The sequence below is a fragment of the Oryctolagus cuniculus genome, chromosome 6 (assembly GCF_964237555.1).
Source record: "Oryctolagus cuniculus chromosome 6, mOryCun1.1, whole genome shotgun sequence".
NCBI lineage: Eukaryota > Metazoa > Chordata > Mammalia > Lagomorpha > Leporidae > Oryctolagus > Oryctolagus cuniculus.
The window spans coordinates 56,749,435-56,772,602 of record NC_091437.1 but is presented as its reverse complement, the minus strand read 5'-3'; the positions used below and the strand labels follow the sequence as shown (position 1 = coordinate 56,772,602).

Here is a 23,168-nt window from a genome sequence, read left to right as displayed (position 1 = left end):
GGCTCTTATATCTCTAATTACATCCCACCACCACTCCAGAGCATAAAGTTCCGTCCACAGCAAAGAGACTTCTTAAAATCTGACTGCAGCCCAATGCTTACAGCCTGGCTTCCTGCAGTCCACTGTCCCCGTGCCCATCTCATTGCCACTTCCCAAAAGTCAGAGGATGATAAGTATCGGTGCCTTCACACACGCTGTTCCCTCCACCTGGCACACTATTCCATTATCTATCTACTACAGAAAATAATCATCATTTGAGGGGAATAAGGAGAACAGCAACATTACTACTCACAGTGATAATAAAAGCTCTTGCTTCAAAAAGTTACAAGGGGATCATAACTAAATGCTTTCCTTCCACCATCTCATGTAGTCCTCCAAAACTACTACAAGGCAGTTTATGATGACCCCCACTTTCCAAAAGGCTAAACTGAGGCCTGGGGAGGGATGACTAATCTGCCCAAGTGCATGGGTACAAGGTGGCAAAAAATGGAGTTCTTTCAAAGTCTCCTGAACTTGAGTGCCTGGGCTCTGACCTCCTGTGTCAGACAGCAACTTGCAATTTAAATGTCAGCTCCTCTCTGATCATACCCCCCCACCCCCCGCCATGGAATTAGTCCCTGCATCCTCCGCGTGCCCACGGCACATTGCACAGGCTGCCACTGTTCATGTTCTGCCGGCGTCCCTTTTGTCAGTCTCACATTCGTCTCCACCAGGAAGTGAAGTCTTGAGGGACAGGAATTGTTGTCGCCATCTCTGCGGCCCCAGAGGTTTCTGGCCTAGCCTGAGACGCTATAAACGTTGTGTGTGCGTGCACAGACAGCACTGGGAGAGAACATGGCTGTGCAGGCGCTAAGAGGAAAAGCTGTCCAGGGGAAAGGAGAGAGATGAGGCCAGGGCCAGGAGTCCTGGCAGGATCTCCTGCAGCATTTTGAGCAGACATCTTCCGCTCCATCCCCCACTCACACCTTAAACGAAGCTGGATGTCCTTCTGGCTCCACGGGCTGTTGTAAAGGAACACATGAAGATAGGTCCGTAAGTTTATCTCTTCAGTTCCCATTTTTAAAGAGTGTTTGAGGGTTTTTTTTTTTTTTTATCATTAAAGGAAAACAAAATTGTTTTAGGGATTGTGAAATTCTAGAAATGTGCAAACCAAATAGAAGGTACTAACACGATTTTAGCCTCAGAACAGGGTACCTGGGTTTGACCTGTGGGAGGTGTAGGGCCTCTGATGAGGGGTTCAATTTCTTTGCCCTCCCTATCCTGCCATTTCCTGGGTGACTTTGTTGTTACTGTCATCATATCCCTACAATATGACATATTCCAAGTTGAAGTCATAGAATTTTCTCATGTTATAAAAACACCTTTTTTTTTTAAATGAGTTGCCCCTGCATTTTTTAAAAAATATTTATTTATTTATTTGAAAGGCAGAGTTAAAGAGACAGAGAGAGAGCGCGTGGTCTTCCATCCGCTGGTTCACTCCCCAAAAGGCTATAACATCTGGGGGTCGGTTATGCTGAAGTTAAGGAGCCCAGGACCTTCCTCCAAGTCTCCCTTGGGCAGAGTCCCAAGGACTTGGATCATCTTCCACTGCTTTCCCAGGCACATTAGCAGGGAGCTGGATCAGAAGAGGAGCAGCCAGGACTTGAACTGGCACTCAGATGGGATGCCAGCACTTAGGCAGCAGCTATATCTGCTATGCCACAATACCCACCCCATAAAACATCTTTATAAAGATCACTTAATGGCTGTGCAGATGCATCCCTGTATGAATATAGCATAAACTGAGAGACAGGTCCTGATTTTGAAGGCCCATTGGACAGAATGCATTCTGTTGACACTCCAGAAGGCCAGAGCCTTGGAAGTGGCTGTGTGGCCCCAAGCCTTGGGGGAGCCTATAGCAATGAGTTATTGATCCTTGAAGACGGGGTTCCAGGCCTCTGCTGCAGACATAAAGAACCTCGTTTGACCTCACGGGGCATTACTTCATTACTTCATTACAAGCATTACTTCACTCATCCAGCAAAGACCCCAAGACAAGGCCAGGACCAGTCTGTAATGTTCTTCAGATCCTTGTGTCAAAGTTGGGAGAACTAGCATGAGGGAGAGTTAAATTCCACCTATGTTTCATGGACCCCTTATCTACATAGCCTGAAGGTAACTTTGTACAATATTTTCAGTGCACCTGCATTTCAATGTTGACCCTCTCAGGAGATCACATGTGGAATTTTCCACTTGCGGTGTCATGGTAGTTCTCAAAAACGTTTCAGATTTTGCAGCATTTGAGGTTTCAGATTTTGGGATCAGGGATGCTTAACCCGTAATAGCTATTATCTATGGGGGCCTACTGTGCATTATGCCCCATGCTGCAAGCTTTTCACATTTGTTTTTATCCAATCTGCACCACGAGATCGGCAGGTAATAGCCATTATTAACCTCCTTTTCCAGACCAGGGAAGTGAGGCTCTGAGCCGTGAAGAGACTTAGCTGTGGAATGAGGCCTCCTCGCTCCCTGAGAAAAGAGGACACCAGCTCCCGGCCTGTCAAATCCTTTCAATTTCCACCACTGGCCCCCCAAGTCCACAGCCCTGAGAAAGCAAAGCTGGCCTTGAACGCACTCAGCCAATGCCCCATGGTAGATGCTCTGTTTCTAAAGTTCTCCAAGGACAATAAAAAGCTGGCCTCTCTTACTGTGCCAGGAAATAGGACAAGAGAATCCGTGGAGTCTTACCTTTAAGAGCGCACGTAAAATCGCTTGTCCAAAATCTGATTTGTCCAGCTTCACTAACAGAAGCCGAAAGGCACTGAGCTCTCTAGAGGTAATTTCATTAGGATTCAATGACGTACTGGGCAGTCTGTGTGGCTGCATTTCCCAGCACTGGCTGTGCAATTCCCAAACGGTCTCTGTCTCACCTACTCTGGGTGCTGACAGCTGCAGCCCTGGTGTGGTGGGTAAAGGCCTCAGCTCCGACATCAGCTTCCCCGGGGCCTGAGCGCACCTGCTCTGCAGAGCCACGAGACGTGTTACTGAGTTAGGTGTGACATACTCACAGCATCAACAGTGACCTCAGCATCTTTATTATCCTGGGTCAGCCTCTACTTACAGGCCAGGGCAGCCCCACTGGACAGACTAGGGAGAAGGCAGCAGCTGTCTAAAATCCAGGAAATTTCTGTAGCTCATCACGGAAGAGAAAGGAAGGTATAAAGAATAAAACAGGCTCTTTTATGCCATAGCCCTCTCACTTCAATTTATCAAAGAGTTCAATCACAGAGCTAGTACGATATAAGTATTTGAGAATTTTATATAAATAAAAGATCTTTATGGAAAAGCTTGGGATGAAATTAACCTTTTAAAATCAGAACTTCTCAAAGCTCATCATTCATTTGTTCTTTTTTACAATTAAGTAATTAATTTAAAAGGCAGAGTGGTGACAGAGGGAAGGAAGAAGGGAGGGAGGGAGAAGGGGGAGAGAGAATGTATGTGTGTGTGTGTGTGAGAGAGAGAGAGAGAGAGAGCAGAGAGAGAGAGGAAAAGAGAAAGAATCTTCCACCTGCTGGTTTACTTCCCAGATTGTCACAACAGCCAGTGAGGGACTAGGCTGAAGCCAGGGACTCAATCCAGGTCTCCTACATGGCTTTCAGGAACTAAGTGCCTCCACCTGCTGCTTCCCAGGAGCATTAGCAGAGAGCTGGATTGAAAGTGAAACAGCTGAGACTGGAACCAGCGCCCTGACATGGAAGGTGGGCATCCTGACTGGGGGATCAACGCACGTAACACCTGTCCCATTCCTTTGTTTTCTCCATTAATTCACTCCCACAAACCAGGAGTGAGTGCCTGCTACACATCAAACTCCGGATGAAAAGACAGGAGCCCCAACCCCTTTCCTGATGGGTCTCGGTTTACCGTGGAGCAAAGATAAAGTAAAACTTCCAGAGGACGTGGTGATGTTCTAAGACATGGACAACACATAAGGAACACTGAAGAAAGGTGGCCTAGGGAGTGACACAGCTTTCACAGACTGCAGGATGGGACAAACGAGAAACACGGCTTCCGTGAAAATACCCGGCCTATCCTCGCCACCTGTTCAAACTTTTCAGGGTATAAGACCAGGCACAGATCCATGAAGCTGACCTTGATAAATGACTTGTGCCCAAACATGCTCTTGGTTCCTTGCAAGTTGAGATAGCAATCTATTGGGTTTTTTTTTTTTTTTTTGCAAGTATATTTTAGGGTAAGAGCCCTCTGATAGGCAATTACCAAAACTGTTATTAAAGCAAAGTTTCCTCACCCACAGGATGTGTGCACCATCCCCATTACTGTATTGGGCAGTAACCAAGCTACCCCCAGTTGATGTGTCACCTTTTGGCTACTGAATACAATTTCAGGTCTCCTTTTTGTTTCTTAACTTGTCTCTCGCTCTCTTTTTTTTCTGATTTTTTAAATTTATTTATTTATTTTTATTTTTTGACAGGCAGAGTGGACAGTGAGAGAGAGAGACAGAGAGAAAGGTCTTCCTTTGCCGCTGGTTCACCCTCCAATGGCCGTCGCGGCTGGTGTGCTGCAGCCAGCGGAATGCGCTGATCCGAAGGCAGGAGCCAGGTGCTTCTACTGGTCTCCCATGGGGTACAGGGCCCAAGCACTTGGGCCATCCTCCACTGCACTCCTGGGCCATAGCAGAGAGCTGGCCTGGAAGAGGGGCAACCGGGACAGAATCCGGTGCCCCGACCGGGACTAGAACCCAGTGTGCCGGCGCCGCAAGGTGGAGGATTAGCCTAGTGAGCAGCGGCGCCGGCCTCTCTCTCTCTCTCTCTAACATAACAACACACACACACACTTGAGAATTTTCTCAATTAAATTAATTTTACCTAAAGAAGCCAATTTCCTAGACATTGCCTCGAGTTGTGGCAGAACTGGATATGATACAGACTCCAGCTGGGCACGGTGATCAGGCCCCCTTATGGCGGTTTCTGCTTTGAGAAAGAATACAAATTTTGGCCAACCTCCCAGATTCAGTGTGATAATGCTCTGGAAGTGGTCTAGACCATCTCTGTCCCACGAGGGCTCCACAGATGGTAACTACGGTGATGACCAACATTCACATCCCAGGAAGAGAGAGCACACTCTCCTGCCTTCCTTTTCCACTTACGCCAATTATTTAAGCACAGCGCTCTCTCCTCCCTGATTCTCCTTGCCTAAGCATGCCATGGGGGAGCAAGAGTAGCACCTGCGCACTAAGGATAGGAGCAACGGCTTGGGTGTAAATAAACGTAGACAGTAAGGCCTTACTTATTCAGGAGGTGGTCCCTGGGATCTGCAATACAGTGTTTCTCAGACAGGAGGAGATTTCTCACAACAGTGTCATGGGCACACCGGTGCAGCTCAGGTTAAGGGGAGCAAAAGGGTCTGAACTTGGTTAAGTTGAAGGTAGGTCAAGTTGTGCCTCTCTAGCCATGACAGTAAGAGGAAACAGTAGTTATTGAGGTAGCTAGTGTATGGAAGACAGGGAAAGGGGGTATGTTCCAGACAAAGGGAAAGGCATGAGGAGGGCTCAGAACATGTCAGGAGTGTTCTAGGCCCCGCAGAGCAGTAGTTCCATAGAGTGAGTCCAAGAAAGGTAGTTAAAGGACACTTGGGAAAGAGGTAGGCCAGTCTGGGCACCCAGAGGGTGGCAGTGAGCAGTTGGGCCTTTGTCCTTGGGCACCGTGCAGCCACTGACACTTTCTCATGCAGGTGGTTGTGTCTTAGAACAACATTTTGGCTACAGTGTGAAGACTGGAGCCACAGATAATTAGGGAGGAGGCCGTGTGTCCTTTAGAGAGATGTAGCAGTGGTGGCAATGAGAAGTGATCATGGCTATACCTTGGATTTGGGAGATCTTCAGCTGCTGGTGTGGACAGAGAAAGGGACACCCTCTGCCTCCAAAAGTCTCCATGCTAGACATGTCCTCTTCTGTTACACCTGCCATCTCGTAAGTACCAGCATTCAAATAAGCGCAGGTTCTTTTTTCAATGTTACAGTTGTTTACAGTTTAATTACCAGAATTTAGAAGAATGATCCTACACATGCTAACATCACCCTGAAATCATTAAGCATTCTGTGCTGTTTACAGGTTAATGAAAGTTGCTGCTTAGTTCACCTCGGTAAATGCCATGCGTGAGGCACTGTTACAACTGGGCTTAAGGTGCTTCTTGATGCCTTCAGTTGAATCCATGAGAATGACTTTAGGTATTAGTAGTCAAAGACTGCATAATAGGTGTTTAAGAACAGGGACATACTGTTTTCTCACAAGCTGCAGGGTATCTCAGTGAAGGTTAAGAGTGTACCAACCTAAGCCTGGGCTTCAGCACAAGTCAGCTTATGAAGAGCCCTGGCAGCTCTGCCAGCCAAGAGTTGGGTCACCAGAAATGGACCTGCTCAGGAGTCTAAGGACGTCCAGGTCAGAACCACAGATCTTGCTGGCTCCGAGCTGAAAAGCCCTTCACTCAGCCCACCTTCCAAAATAACCATCACTACTGAGGGAACAGCCAAGTAGGGTCAGCAATATTGCAGGCAGAACTATACATTTCCTGTTAGAGATGCCACCTGCCTTTACCTGGCCAGCTCTCCTCCCAGGCCTGCTAGATAATGGAAGCCAACAGGGTGTCTTCTCCAAGGAGGTTCATACCTCCCTTAGGATGTACCCCATGTGAAGAGATACATAGGTCTGGGCCTCATGACTGACTAGGTCTTAAAGCCCACCTGATTATTATCAAGCCCCTTCTGTCAGTTTCTATTTGCCTCTCAATCAGAAAACTTAGTCATGGCTTAGATAGCACCTTTCTTAGGTTTTCTAGTAATGACTCTGTCCTTTGTTCTAGACCCTGTCTAGCCTACCTGGGGCCTCATTCCTTTGTAATCATAGCCTCTACTCTAACATCAATGGCTCTGCTCCCGACCTGTGTGTATTGATGGTCCTCTGCCCCACTTAATGTTGTATGATTGTTCAGGATTTTCTCCACAGACAAACCCAGTTACCTGCAAAAGATGAGTGGCTTTTCTCCCGGTCTTGGCTGGGACCAGCTTTAAACCACATCCACCAGACAGTCTTCACAAGGGTCCAAAGCCCTCCCCTCCCCATTTCCTTGCCTCTATGAAATCCTCTCGTTATTTGGTTAATGCCACTCTTAGGATCATTGGTTGCTGTTCTCACTCTGACTTTTATACCAAAGTGTCTGTTTAAGTGTTTACAGCAGGTGATAATGGAACGAACCAAAGCCTTCAGCAACCAGGCGGTCAACCAAATGCTGCTACAGAGATATACTCAGCTCCCCACACAGGAGACAGCGGCTTGAGACATCGCCCCAGGCCAACGAAGAGTACCTCGTCACCCCATGTCAGCAGGAAGTAGCTCTAAAGACAGATCATCATCTCTCTGCCTCTCTAGGACTTTTGGGGTTAATGTAATCCCATACAACTCATGCTTTATAAAAAACAAAAGTGGAGAATGTTAGTAAAATGGTGCAGTCCCAACACCATCCTAGGCTCTAGCCCCCGCTGCACTTGCAATTGCTGGAAGCCCAGTAGCCACGTGGCCCAACCACCAGTGTCAGCCCTACCCCCATCCTAATGGGATCCGCTGCTCCTACTTCCCCGCCCACTCCCCAGCAAAGTTTTAAAAGGACCTGTTCCTGAGCACGTGGCTGTCTTTCTCTCCATCTCCTGATCTCTGTCTCTTTCTGTCTCTTGATCTTTCTCTTTCGCTGTCTCTCTTACACTCTCCTTCTCTCTCTTTTTCTCTTTTCCTTCTTTGCCCCTTCCCTCTGGTGTGTTGGGTTTCCCTCAATAAACCCTTTCCCTTAAAAAAAAAAAAGCTTACCAACCCTTCTGGCTGGGAACCACACCCTCTCATGTCCCAGACCATGCTCACACTTGCTCTCAGCGGCCTGGGGTTGGGAGGAGCTGGCAGTAACTGTCTTGCTGCGGCCTCGAACACCTGGAATCCGAGGGCTCACAGTCTGGTCCAGAACAGTCAAATGGAAGAGCCATTTCCCAGTGGAGTCCCAGGAATGGAAAGGGAAGGGAGATCTGGGAGGCCCAGGCTCTCTGACTGTGCAGGTGCTTTCTACAGAATTCAGTGCTATTGTGAGGGTGAGCAGTGGAGGATGGGGTGATTTCCAGATTTCTATTTTCTTTTTACTTTTTTGAACAAACTGCTCTAGATTTCTGGAGCTGGCTTGAAGCCAGCTGCATTTACCTTTATTTAATCACTCAATAGACTCCTCTGTGAAAACCAGGGTAATTAGGCTCAAAATATATCACCCAGAGGCTTATTTTAACTACCCGAAATAAAAGCTAATCCCAATTTCAACAAAATTACTGGATCATTTTTCTTCCAAGAACTTCTGGCCGTGTTTAAGTTCCCTGGTTGATGCTCCCTATGGGATTGTCCATCCCCAGCCTTGGAGGGGCAGGAGGCAGGGCACAGCCTTCCCTAGAGCAGTCAGTGGCAGGAGGCACCTGGCCAGGGAAGGCTCCTGGAGTCACCCCTCACTGTGCACACACAAGCCGGGAAGTTTCCCTCATGCTGCTGCCCTGAGATAGATGAAACAGGAGCAGGTCTTCCTGGAAGGAATGGCAGTGAATGGGATGAACACACACGGCCCTGGTGTCCCCAGTTCATGTCCTGCCCCATTGTTACTGGCTGTATGACTTTGACCATGAAATTTTCATCCTCCAACAGTCAGTCTATTCTGCCGAACAACAGCAGACTATGACAGTTACCTCTGTGAGAGGACCCAAGATGTGATTCAAGGGATTTTGAATCAAATTTTCTTTTTTCATATTGTAATATCTCTGAAGATAACCTCTATGTCATAGTATAATTGGTGATATCTTCTCTTTCTTATAGGCACATAAAATCTTGGAGCACTTATTTATTAATATTTATCTATTTGAAAAGGAGAGAAGAGGAGAAGGGAGAGAGACAGAGAGCTCTTCTATCTTCTTGTTCACTCCCCAGATGACCACAATAACCAGGTGTGAACAAGGCTGAAGCTAGGAGAAAACAACTCCATCCAGTTCTCCCACATGGGTGGCAGGGGCCCAAATACTTAGGCTGTCTTCCTCTGCCTTCCCAGGTGCATTCGTGGGAAGCTAATTTGAAACAGAGCAACCAGGATGTCAATCAGCACTTTGACATGGATTGCCTGCATAGCAAGTGGGAGCTTAACCCTCTTCATTACAACATTGACCCCTGAGTATCTTACTTTTGATAAATCATGGCATGGAACATACAGAAACTGATACCTTGTAAAATGTAGGCTCCCTGAGGTTATTTATTTTCTCCATTATCCTTGTTGTTACACCCCAGCCTTCTAAAAGGAGGCAAGAATATGTAGAAGAGAATATCAGTTATATGACAGCTTTTTGACTAGACTAAGAAAACATTAATGATTTCAGTCAATACAGAATATTTGCAACTATCTTCTTACATCCTTGTTCTTCAATCTTATACCATGACAGACATCACTAATCAATTCAGCACTTCTTCCCAGTTAGCAAAGACATAACCTATAAATCCTTCTCAACATAGTACTACAGGCAGCCATATGCAATCAACCAGAATTGGCACATGAAGCAAAATCTATTTTAGATTCCTGACTCAGGAGTTTGGGAGACAGGGAATGAGAACAGGAATTGGCCAAATCAAGAAACTTCCATAGATGAAAATGATCTCAAAAATGTGGTAGTTCATTGCACGGAAGAAACCAAGATCTAGAGGTTAAATGGGCACAAAGTCACAGAGGCTATTCTTTTTACAAAGAATGCAGAATCTTTCTCCTATTTTACCTCATCACCTTCTTCAGGACTCAAGCCAAATTCCTTGGTCATTTAAATAAACAAGCAGTTATCTTAAAGATTAGACCCATAACATGGGGAAGAGCAGGCACCAGTCATGCAAAAGGTGCTTACTTTTGGTTTTTGTAAAATTTACTTCTGCTCATTTGTCACCACCAACAATTCAGTGTTCAGGCAGGTCAACTGCAAACCAATCAGGAATAGTCATTTCTAGCAAATAATAATTACCGTGCACTGAGCCCAAGAAATGATCCATCCTGGCTCTATGCTTCCTGTTATTTTAATAGCTAATTATTTTTCATTGCAATGTTCCTATACCTGCAAATAAAAAATGTCACTATTTAGCCCTCCAAAATGATGTGAATTGCAACCAGCTGCCCCCTGCAACGGGGGCCTCCCCAAAATTTCAGAAGCACTAGACAAGTCTAATGTTTGTCATAAATAAATATTGATTGTTTCATATTCCCAAGCAATGGAAACTAACCAATAAAAATCACACCTGGAAAATTAGAACTGATGGGTGGAATGGGGATCTATCCTCCTTGTCAAATTTCAATTTGAAATTAAATCGGTGCCATTGGAGCTAAGACAGGGACCCTTGACCCCCGAGTAATTACTTTCTAACATCATAGTCTAATTTGAGATGTTTCTATTCTAGGAATTGTTGGAAAGGTCCATTGCATGAAAATGAAGCAATATCAGGAAAAATCTGTTTGTTTCTCCCCGCTACCCTACCTCAAGCACATTCTTGCTCCTAGTGAGGTGTGCTTTCTGCACGCCTCTAACACTCCCCACTCAGCAATCTTATTGTTGTAATTACACTAGCAAATTCCAGAGTCATTGAGACTAATGACACAGCTGGCAACTTAGAACCTCTGCAAAGCTTGTAGAATCAGCCCAGGCAGCAGGGAAATTCTGAACAGGCAATTCCTTACATAACTCCTTTATTTCCTGAAAAGCTGGTTCCAAATATTTTTAAATAATAAATTAATTAGAAAGGCAGACTGACAGAGAGTGGAACATACACACACACACACACACACACACACACAGATCTTCCACCCACTGGTTCACTACCCAAATGCTTGCAACAGCCAGGGCTTTGCCAGGCCAAAGCCAGGATCTCAGAACTCCATCCAGGCCTCTTACATGGCTGCTAGGGACACAAGTACCTACGTCACCTTCTATTGCCTTCCGAGGTGTATTAGCAGGAAGCTGGATCAGAAACACAGGAGCCAGAACTCCTTTATATTGGAGGCAGGTGTTCCAAGTGGCAGCTTAACCTGCTTCACCACAATGCCTGCAACTAAGTTACCAATATTTAGAAAATGCATTGGTTGAAGAAGGAAAAGCAATTAGAGGGGTAAGAATACTAAAAATATTAAGGTGTGAAATACACTGCATTTCCAGGGAGCATTGCACTCATTTATTCATTTATTAGTCCCTCCGTTCGCTCAACACACATTTATTGAACACTCACTCCGTGCAGGTACCCTTCCGGGTGTCGAGGATAAAAGAATGAGAAAAACTTGGTCCCTGCAAAATGTGGAGGGTAGCACAATAGAAAAACCACCTTACGGTATACTAATGTCAATGTGCACAGTGACCTATCCTTGCAAGGGAGAACTGAGAATAAAAAGCAAAGGGTAGGGGCAGCTGATCCACCCCCAAGTAGGAAGGAACGATGTCGGTGGTGCAGAAAAAGCAGGATTTGGTAGGCGATTAGAAGGGTTAGGCAGGTGAATGAGAAGGAGGATGATGGTACTATAAGCTGAGATCCTGAATTTAGAGAGAGTGTGCAGTGGGCTTCAGTGACTATGCCTAAGTCATTTCCAGGTCTGTGCTGAGTTAATAAGAGGTCCTTGGAAAATATTGAATGAGTAAATAAATAAATACTGTGCACAAGAAACACACGTGCAAATGCTTCTCCTGTAGTGTGCTGTTCAATTCTCATGGCAGCCTTACAAGGAAGGTTTCTTATGACCCTCATGTTCTAGGGAAACAGAAGCCTTCAAAGTCTGTGGTATAGGACAGGAGCTATGACAAGTTCACAGATAAAAATGACTCCAGAAAAAGAAGCAGAGCACATGAAAAGATGTTCAACATCACTAGTCATCAGACACATGCAAATTAATACTACAGTGAAATACCACTAGAACTATTATAAATCTAGGAGAATAGTTACAGTCCAAAGGACTGACAATACTAAGTACTGGTGGGGATGTGGATAAATAAAACCCTCACATGTTGCTGGTAGGAATGTAAAGTGGTACAACTCTACTACGTAAAACAGTTGGTGGTTTCTTATAAAGTTAAACATACACTTCCCATATGCACCAGCAATTCTGCTTCTAGATTTCCATCCAAGAAAAATTAAAATGTTTACGTTCAATTTGTGTCTGAATGTTCATAGCAGCATTATTCATAATAGCAAAGCGTTGAAAACAATCTATATATCTATCACTAGTGAACTGATAAATGAAATGTGGCAGATTCATAGAATGTAACATCATCTAGAAATGAAAATGGATGAAGTTCTGATAAATCTTAAAATATGGATGAACCTCAAAACATTATGCTAAGGAAAGACGCCAAACACAAAAGCCCTTAAATTGTATGATTTTATTTATATAAAATTTCCTGAAAAAGAAAATGGGAAGCAGATAGTAGCTGTTTAGGGGTCCTGTGGGGGCTGTAGTTGACCAGAAATGGAAATTTTGGGGGCAAAAGTAATGTTCTAAACCGAATTATGGAGATGCAAAAAGGAAGAGCTTTCTCTCTGTCTCTCTCTCTCACTATCCACTCTGCCTGTCGAAAAAAACAAAGAATATAGATGTGTCCTAGGACAGACTTGGGCAGAGGTGAGAAGTGAACGTTGGAAGGATCAGCTACCAGAACAGAGCAGCAAATAAAAGGCGCATAACACTGGCAGCCGTGAACAAGAGTCCCGCGGTGGTCATTCGCCTGTGTCAGTAATGCAAAGGGACAGAGAGACTCATTGTACCCGACAGAAAGGAAAATAACAATAGACACCACTTATTTAGTGCTTTGTATGATCCATGCCCTGTTTTAAGGAATCACTACTCTAAAGCAAAGACAGAGGTAAGAGCCTGCTCTATACGGAAGGAGCCAAAGGGATTGATGATCATCTTTAGGTATGCTGCAAAGAAAGGGAATAAAGATTAGGGAGGTCATAAAATGCTTATCTAAGGTGTGTTATGGGAACCCTGTGCAGGGAAGCTTGTAAGTGAGTAAGAAATGGGGATACTTCTAAGGCAGAAGGGTACTAAGTGAGACAAATGAGGCAAACCAGTTTCCACGGCTCTGTGGCCCAGGAATGCTGGCGTGCCTGGCATCTGTGGATGTTACCGCTTCATTAACCCTACATGATACAAATTAAGTAAACAGGCATAGATGGGGGTAGACAGAATAGAATGAGTAAAAAAGATGATCACACTAGGCTGCTTCTCAGGCTCCTGTTTGAACAACACTCAGTATCTTATATTCTGGATCCATGATGCGAAGTAGATGAAAAGCCTGAAAAATCTGATTGTGGCCAGACCAGACTACAGAAGCTGAGAATGGCCAGGCTAATGCATTTATGATTTAATTTGGTAGGCAGTGGGGAGCTACTGAACATCCAAGAAGATGGGGTACTGTCATTTAACATCTCCGAACCTGGCTCTCATTGTACAAGTACAGTACCCAGATCACATTCTCAAAAGCCAAATCCAACTGTTTGGGGGTCATATTGTGCTTATTAACATTTTTTTTAAATTAGCTGTGAATGCTTAAATACCGGGAAATTTCAAACAAAGTATGGGGCTTACATCTTTTCTTAAAAAAAAAAAAAACTGAGATTCCAGCAACTATATGGCCGAATCAGTCAGCACTGAGTAGCACTTGTCCTCTTTAAACACTCCAGTTCCTGCCAGGAATGCTTCATTCATTTGCTCACTCATTCATTCAAGGCTTGGAGACAAAGCAATGAACAACTCAGACAAAAATTCTTACTTTCCTGGACCTCATATTTTTACAAGAAAGCTAGAAAAAAAAATAAAATGATCTGCATTGCAGGTGATAAATACTAATTAAAAATAAAGAAGTAAGGCATAGAGAGTGAAAGAGAATGGAGAGATGCTGGTATCACAGACAGGATGGTCAGGGCAGGGAAGCTCTCTGAGCTAAGAAATGATGACAATGAGAAAACAAGGCCAAGGGAACAGCAAACAGAATCATGTTTTAGTGTTGGGGGGGACACATGAATGAGTAAGGGAAGAGTACATTTCAGGCCTGGAAATTGCTTGCATTTCATTCTGAGTGGGATGGGAAACCACTGATGGATTTGAGCACAGGAGTGACATGTTTGGACATAGGCATTTAGGTTGGTGACTGAGCTCTATAAGCACCCAAATTTTGGGTCCTTGGTTTAAAGCAAGATAGGCAGAGGCTAAAGGGTTAGAGATGGGCTCTGAGAACAGAAAACAAGCAGACTGTGGGGAAGGCATCTCCTGATCATCAGAACACAATGTGTGCCAAAGAATAACCCCAAATTCAGCAGTGACCTTGAATTACATTGCATATATGGTATATGGACAGAGATAACCAGAAACCACCGAGAAAAACAAGCTGACATGCCTTTGAGTCTGGGTACTGCCTGACTCCAGGCCAGAAGAAAAGGTTCTTGGCAGACACACATCTGGAACAGTCTATGTTGTCCACTTACAAATGCTTTTCTCGCCTCTCTGTCTTTACCAGTGATATTCTACACCTGCTAGTCCATGCAACTTGGCAGACAAGTCTTGAGTCTTATTTTAGTTCAGCAATTTGTGTTAACTTTCATGTCTTCCCAACCAGATGAGAGAAAGCAGACCTCCCAACAAACAAGGTACTGGTCATAGACCCTGAAGAGTTTCAAACATTTGACAAGGAGAAAGGATCTACTCACAATCAGAACGTGATCTCGACCCATGGTGATGACCATCCTGTTCACTGTGCGAAGCAGCTGCACCAGAATCTCTTGGATGTGGTGGTAGGTGAAGGCCTGTAACACAGTCAGAGACACCTATGTGATAACCAGGACACTGGGTAGACAGTCTCCCAAAGGACACAGATAGTAGTGATCAGACAGTGGTGACTACCACCACGAACAACACTTTTGTCACCACTGCCACCATCATCACCAGCAGTGCCTCCTGGCACTGGGCACCAGGAATTCCCCAGTCACCTTAAACATGATAGTGATTAAGAACTTCTTAAAGGCTCTGGAATCAGGATCTTCTGATTCTGATTCTGGCTCTGACAACAATTCCCTGCACCGCATTGTTTCTTTACCTTCCCAAACCTTGGTTTCTTCATCCAACAAGGAAGGAACTTAACATAGGAAATTGGTTGCATAGCTGATGAGGAAGCTGAAGCACCAACAGCAGAAGCTACTTCCACCCCGAGGTAAAGAGAGGAACCATAGTCTCTGAACGCAGGGAAAGAGTTATGTGACAGCAATCGTAACTATCATGGGAGAGCTTACGCATCTGCAGCTGACTTGAGGGAAGGAAATCCATGGTGGGGCATGTTATAACGTGTAGGTTTCTGGCCCCTTTGAGTAGAAGTTCATGAACTTTTTCTGTACGACTTATGCTTTTCAACCTTTTGCTGTGGTAGGGAAGATTTCATGCATATTCAAAAATCCTCAGATCAGTTTATCAGCAAAGATTTTGGGCATAGAGCTTTGTCCATGCATCCTCTAAGGTGGTCACAGTCAAGTGGAAAGGCTCTGGGGTTGCAGGTACAGAAGTTCAGGGTCTGAGTTCCAATGCTGTACTTGCCAGCTGTGCGACCTCACTTACCATTTAATACATCTGATCCTTGACCTTCTCACCAATACAACATGGGAGGTTCTCTCAAGGTTCACATGAACATAGAAGCGACACGTGCAATTCCTCTGCTGCAGATTCTGTACGTCTTAGACAGAACCTGGGTATCAGTAATTTCTGAATGTTATGTGTATTATTCTGCTGCTGGAGAACAATGGCAAGATAGACTGTGAAGCTCTATAGAGATGGAGGCCTGAGTTTGGGAACAGCCTTGTGTCTCCAGACACAGCCAAAGCCTGACATAAAGAAAGTGTCAAATAGATGATGCCTGAAAAAACTGGATGGCAACTCATGCTTATGTATAAGCATGCTATGAACATTTGCTGCATGCAACTTAACTGTGATTTGGTCTTTTTGTGAAACTAATGAAAGGAAAATGAATTTGTAGGCAAGAAAAACAAAGTGATGTATGTATTGGAAAATGTTCTCCCAGAGCAGGCACTGGGCCTAGCAGTTAAGGCGCTGTCCCACAGGGGATTACCTGGGCTCAAGACCCAGCTTTGGCTCTTGACTCCAGCTTCCTGCTAATGTGCACCCTCAGAGACAACATGGATGGCTCAAGTAATTGGGCCCCTGCCACCCATATGTCACCTGGATTGTGTACCCAGTCTCTGCTAGCCATAACAGGATTTGGAGAGTGAAACAGTAATTGAGAGCTGGCTCTCAGGCTCTCAGGCTCGTGCGCTCTCTGTCTCTCTCTCTCTTTCTCTTTCTCTCTCTTTCTTTCCAGTTCCTCACCCCTTAAATAAATACATAAAAAATTTGGAAGATGGGGCCAGCATTGTGGCATAGCAGGTAAGGCCACCAACTGAAATGGCAGCATCTCACTGGGCACCAGTTCGTGTCCCAGCTGCTCCACTTCTGATCTAGCTCCCTGCTTACGTCCTGGGAAAAGCAGCGGAGGATGGCTCAAGTGCTTAGGTCCCTGCACCAACATGGGAGACCCAGCTGAAGATGAAGCTCCTGGTTCCTGACTTTGGCCTAGACTAGCACCAGCCACAGTGGCCATCTGGGGAATGAAACAGCAGATGAAGGATCTCTCTCTCTCTCTCTAAATACAAAATTCTTATTTAAAAATGTTTTATGTTTCCCCTTCTTATCAGGTTTTAATAATTGTTGGCATTCAAAGATGAGTCACCCACAGCTTGTGTTCTCTCTCCACCGTAGACTCAAGTATCTAGCATGTTACCTAATCTCTAGCCTTGTGGAGCCACAGCAGAGGCATGGTCATCAGTGCTTTCGTTAGAGCATGTGGGTTATCCCCTATCTGTTTATTGGAAAGGCAGAGTTATAGAGAGAGGGGGAGACAGAGAGAGATCTTTCGTCCCCTGGTTTCCTTTCCAAATGGTCACAACATCCAGGGCTGTGCCAGGTCAAAGTCAGTTAGGAGCCGAGAACATGGGTGGCAGGGGCCCCAAACACTAGAGTCATCACCTGCTGCTTTCCCAGGAAGCTGCTTTGGAAGCAGAGCAGCCAGGACTTGAGAGCAGTGGTCGGATACAGGATGCTGACCTCACACGTGGTGGCTTAATCCACTGCGCCACAACACTGGCCCCAACTCTATGTTTTACAGAAACAAGTTCCCATTCACCATCAAGTCCCTCAAAACCTCAATCTCCCTCTAGACGTAAACTCCCCACAAAACAGCTCCTGTAGCTCAGGGTCAGGCAAGACAGCACATGCCTACACTCCTTGGCTGAAGCTGAAACTCTGCCCTCATTTCCTTCTCTGTTTTTAAGCCTTCCTGTTGACTTACAATTTCCTATTTCTTGTATTATGTGAATTGATTTTCATGGCTGTAACAATAGCTAACATTTTCAAGTGCTTACTACATGCCTGGCACCCTGTAAGCACTTTACCTTGTTTCACATCAAGATAAGCAACATTATGATCTCCACTATTCAGATGAAGAAGCTGAAGATCAGATAGGTTGAGTAACTTATCCATGGTCACCCAGCCAGGAAGTCAGGAGGGAAAAGATTCAGACACAGCAGTCTGGCGGTACTGTCTGCTCCTGGCAGACTGGAGCCTGACCACAGATCTCTGGGTGACACATGGGGCTTCCTCAGCCTCTTCCTCCTACAGGATGGATACACCCTGACTTCATCTGGGCCAACTTCTAATTCTTTAAGTGACTTCTGATCTTTTGTTTCCTTTTTTAGAAAATCTTCAGTGCTATGTATTCATTACTCTCTTATCTTCTCTGCATTCCTTTGCAATTTCATCAAATTTATTTAATGGACTCCATTTGGTATGATTTTCCCCCCAGGATTACATCTTTTCTCTTAGCAATAGAGATATTAAAACCCCCCTTGCTTCTCGACCTCCTGCCCCTTTTCCTTTTAAATAACCATTTCTCTTTAGCCCACAGAGCAGCAATTAAAATGCTGAAGAATTTGGTATTTAAAAGTGGAAAACTGTCAAATTCAATTCATTTCTCTCTGAAAGCTCGCAATATGGGAGGCTGTGTAACATTGTTTTGAGAATAGATAAACTTGAGTTTCAATCCTCACTCTGCTAAATTGAGCTGGGTGAACTTGAGCAAATTGCCTTTCCTCTCTGAGTTTCACCTCCTTTATGTGATGGGGCAAATAATAGAAGCTGCAAGGTTATGGGTTTGGGGGATAAATAAGGTAATGCGGTTGAAGTCCCCAAAACTAACGGCTGGCATGGAGCACACCCTCAGGAAGTGGAGGCTGCAGTTCCTGTTCCCCTTGGTCTGCAGCAGCATTTTGGCTGGGCTTGCAGATTCTCAGCACGTAGCAGAAAGCGCAGTACAAGGTAATGCATAATCTAAACTCTGGTGATAGCGAAATGTCACCCAAAGAATGTATAGCATATATGCAAATGGAAAACTTTCAAGATGATAAACCTGTGCTAGGCCATAAAAGTACAGCCACAAATCACCCACTGTTAATTGCTCCAGTGCCAGGCAAGTGGAGGGAAACTCCAGGAAAGTGTCTTCCATGCCCGAAGTATGCGGTGGCTCGTAATCAAAATGACAAAATCAGTCTTCTCATTGTGGCCCTGGGAACGAAATCAATCCATCCAACCTAAACACACTGCAAATTGTGGCGATTTTTTTTCCTTTAATAATTACGGGCCATGATATCTGCAAGGAATTTATGCACAAACCTACTATCTAACACAATAGAAGGAGAGCTAGGGCCGGCGCCGTGGCTCACTTGGCTCATCCTCTGCCTGTGGTGCCGGCACCCCGGGTTCTAGTCCCGGTTGGGGCTCCAGGTACTAGTCCTCATTGCTCCTCTTCCAGTCCAGCTCTCTGCTGTGGCCCAGGAGGGATGTGGAGGATGGCCCAAGTGCTTGGGCCCCTGCACCCACATGGGAGACCAGGAAGGAGCACTTGGCTCCTGGCTTCGGATCGGCGCAGTGCCGGCCATAGCGGCCATTTGGGGAGTGAACCAATGGATTTCCTGTACTGTTTCAAGAACAGTAAAAGAACAAAAATACATTTAATAACACTGAATCAAATTATGTGAAATGTATGCCCTTTGTTAAGTTTCCTTTCAATGCTTCTGCTAACACCAAGCAGAAAAATCTCCCTTTGGTGCTACAATGTCTGGACTATCTCCCTGGTTCATGCAAAACCATCCTTTGCAAAAAATTTTATTTATTTTAGAATGAGAGAGAGAGAGAGAGAGCTCCCATTCACTGTTTCACTCCCCAAATGGTTAGAATGAGACAGGAGCAGGAAACTCCACCCAGGTTTCCCATATGGGTGGGAGTAACCCAGTTACTTCAGCCATGATCATCTCTGCCTCTGAAGTCTGCAGAAGCAGGAAGCTGGAGTCAGGAGCTGGAGTAAGGTATCAAGCCCAGGCACTGTGGTACTAGCTGCAGACTTCCTAACCAGTGTCCAAACCAGTAGGCCAAATGCTCACCCTCAAACCTCCCCCCTTTTTTTAAACGGAAGAAAGACCTCAGGTTAGAGCAGGTAGTAGGTAGAACAACAGCATCAGGCTAGAAGTTAATAATAGTTTTAATCTCCCACATAGGTGCAGGGGCCCAAGCACTTTGCCCGTCTGCTGCTGCTTCCCTAGGCATATTAGCAGGGAGCTGGATTGGAAGTGGAGCAACCGGGACATGAACCAGGGCCCATATGGGATGCTTTGCCTGCTACACCATGACAGTCCCGCACGGGAGACCCTTATACACTTTCCGGAAATGTAGCTTCATTTCATTAACCTTTCACAGCTGCTAAGAAATCACAAATTTTATAATCCTGTAGAGTTTGTGGTCAAATTTTAGAAAATAACCAAGTTCGATGTTTGTTTGCTGGTTTGCTACAGGTTATAGTTTTTATTGTTCTGTAGAAAGTCTACCTGTCTTCGATCAATGACAATTGCAGGTTAAGCCACCACCTGCAACAATGACATCCCAAATGGGCATTGCTTTGATTCCATCTCATTGTCTCCATTTCTGATCCAGCTCCCTGCTAATGTGCTTGGGAAAGGAGCAGAAGATGGCCCAACTCCTTGTGTCCTTACAACTATGTGGGAGACCCTGATGGACTTTCAGACTCCTGGCTTCAGCCTGGTCCAGCTCCAGCCATTGCCATTCTCATCCCAGTTGTAAACCACAGAGAATACCCACTTTTTACATAGTTTTTATTTCCCAAAAAGGATGAAAAGAAATTTGGAAAAATCTGATTCCTTTTAGCTCACTAAGTGTGCTTTTTTTAATTTATTTTTGACAGGCAGAGCTAGACAGTGAGAGACAAAGAGAAAGGTCCTCCTTTTTCTATTAGTTCACTCCCCCAAGTGGCCACTATGGCTAGCATGTTGCGGCCGGCGTGCTGCGCCAATCGGAAACCAGGAGCCAGGTACTTCTCCTGGTCTCCCATGGGGTGCAGGGCCCAAGCACTTGGGCCATCCTCCACTGCACTCCCGGGCCACAGCAGAGAGCTGGACTGGAAGAGGAGCGACCGGGACAGAATCCGGTGCCCCAACTGGGACCAGAACTCAGGGTGCCGGCGCCGCAGGCAGAGGACTAGCCTAGTGAGCCACAACACCGGCCACTAAATGTGTTTTATGCTATCATTTTCTTCACTTATGATGGTCTCTTCTGTTTTTCCAAGTTGTTTCTTCTCTATTTTTAAAAGAGTTCTTTCTCTCACAGAACCTGTTTCCTCCAAAGTGCCTCCCCCTGTGTGCTTGTGGTGCACTCTCGCTTCCGCGTTGGAGCTGCTTCCTGGCCTTCTTTCATTCGTGGCTTTGTGCTCTCACCCCAAGTGAGTAACCCCAGAGCTGACTGCCAACCACGAGCATCTGGGCAGAGCTTGTTGTCTACGAGCTTTGCTACAGGTGAGCTGGTTGGAGAGACTTGAATATCAACATACGCAAATCATTCCTAGGCTGCTCTGACCCACTGTCCAAAGGGTTAAGGCCTGGCTGGCAGCATACTAGGAGTTGAGTGGGATGGAAGTCAGAACCCAGCAGTGGTCAGCTTCTAAGGTGCGCCATGATTACAACCTGTTACTGTGGGTGGCATCACTGCCTGCCATGGTCTGTGGTGTCTCCAAGCCCAGATACACTGCTTTATCCCTTTTATAGAACAACTCTCCCATGAAAGAGCTGCATATAATTAGACTGCTTTGAAAAAAAAAAGATTTATTTTATTTATTAAAAAGAGAGAATGACACAGAGAGAGGAACAAAGATATCTTTCACTCATTGGTTCACAACCCAAATGGACAGAGAGACAGAGAGCGAGCTCTTCCACCTGCGGGTGCACTCCCCTAAACGGCCATAATGGTCAGGACTGAGCCAGGCTGAAGCCCAGAGCCAGGAACTTCATCTGGGTCTCCAACATGGGTAACAGGGGCCAAAGCACTTGAGACATTTTCCGTTGCCTTCTCAAGCACAATAGACTGGGAGCTGCGTCACAAGGAGAGCAGCTATGACTCACTGGTGCTCCGATTTGGGGGGATGCTGGTGGCACAAGCTGTGGCTTAACCTGCGGGGCTCCAACACTGGTCCCAGAATGCTTCTTACCCAGACGTCCCACTGACTGAACTCCTCTGAGCTCCTCTTCTTCACCCTGATCGCCAGGACACTGGGTCCTATCATTTCTTGAAACTTTAGTGGGGGGAATTTTCGCTTTACATCAGGCGGTTCTCAGTTTTATCTACTTTGGGCTTGTGAATCACTTTCCTTGGGTCTGTTAAGCCATGTATTCATTTTCCACATGATTTCCACCTTCCTTATATTAAAAAAAAAAACATTATTTTTTTCCTGGTAGTGTTCCAAAAGAGAATAGTACATTTGAGCTCTCATCTTTAGAGGGAATTCTACCCTAAATTTTTATGTTCAAATATTTATAAATGAGTTGTTCTATTAAAAATATTAAAAGTATATGTGCTAATGATAATAAAAAAGTATTTAATGCAAATATTTTTTAAAAAAGAGTGTTAATGCAACTCATAATAGATAGCAAGAAAAACATCAGTTTGGGGAAAGGGTTTCCATAAGGTCACATGATGAGTGACACATTAAAACCTTGCTCTGCTGCACAACATGGGCATATTCTACCACACAGGCAGCACTGGCTCTGTGTCTGTGCCAAGGCCAACCACATCTTCTTCTTCTATTTTGGCTTGAGCCCTTTTCTGTACCAAGATGAAGATCACAAGGCCATAGCTACAGCATTGAATTCAAAGGCCTATATTTTAAAGAATGAGACAGAAATTATGCATATTCTCGTCATGAAAACACCTGCAGTCTATGGCCACCACTGTTTTTTTCCTCCACTCTGTGTTCTTCTCTAAGAGCCCTTTTCAACTTCTTTCTTACTCTACAGGCACCACAAACACCCACCTACAAAGGAAATACCTAAAGGTGAAAGGCAGTACCAGCTACCAGCTGAAATAGTCACCTTCCCTCTCTCTTCAGCTCCTAATGGTAATGTGATTTTCCATGAGTTCTAGGTGAAGTGCCATCTCTCTGCTCTCCTCTTGCTTAAATGGATTTCTGTCCTGAAAGACTTTTCTGCACCTACAACTCATTATGTGAAGCAAGCAGCAGGAGCAGGCTGGGCCAGAGGGAACACAGAAAAGCAGGGGCCAGGGGTTAGCAAGGTTGGGTGGGCATTGCTGCAACCCGTCATCTTTGCCCCTGTGACTCATCAGGTGACCCCCACTGCCCCAGGTAGGACTTCAGCAGTGAATGCCTACATGAGGTCCTGAGCTTTGCATTAGCCTTCTCTAGGGGGGGAACAGTCAGGGATGGCAGCAGCAGGGTGCAATAAAAAGAAAAAGAAGATACAGGTTCCAATTCTGACACTTCTATTACCTAACAACTTTTGAGGTCTTAATATATACCAGAAACTGTGCATACACACTTGACATTTTATAATCTTATCTTTTTATAAAAACCCCACTGATGTCCTAGATGCAAAACATGAGGATTAGAGAGGTTTAGATACTTGCCCAAGAATGATCCAC

General features: G+C 45.2%; 1 protein-coding gene across 3 annotated transcripts in view; it reads right to left on the bottom strand.

Annotated features, from left to right (window-relative positions):
* Positions 1–23,168, bottom strand: part of DOCK2 (dedicator of cytokinesis 2) — a 464,436-nt gene that overhangs the window by 224,120 nt on the left and 217,148 nt on the right. For all 3 annotated transcript variants that reach the window (XM_051843586.2, XM_017341248.3, XM_070076408.1), the window contains exon 27: positions 14,783–14,878. In XM_051843586.2, the coding sequence (XP_051699546.1) occupies positions 14,783–14,878 (96 nt within the window). The remainder of the gene's footprint in view (positions 1–14,782; positions 14,879–23,168) is intronic.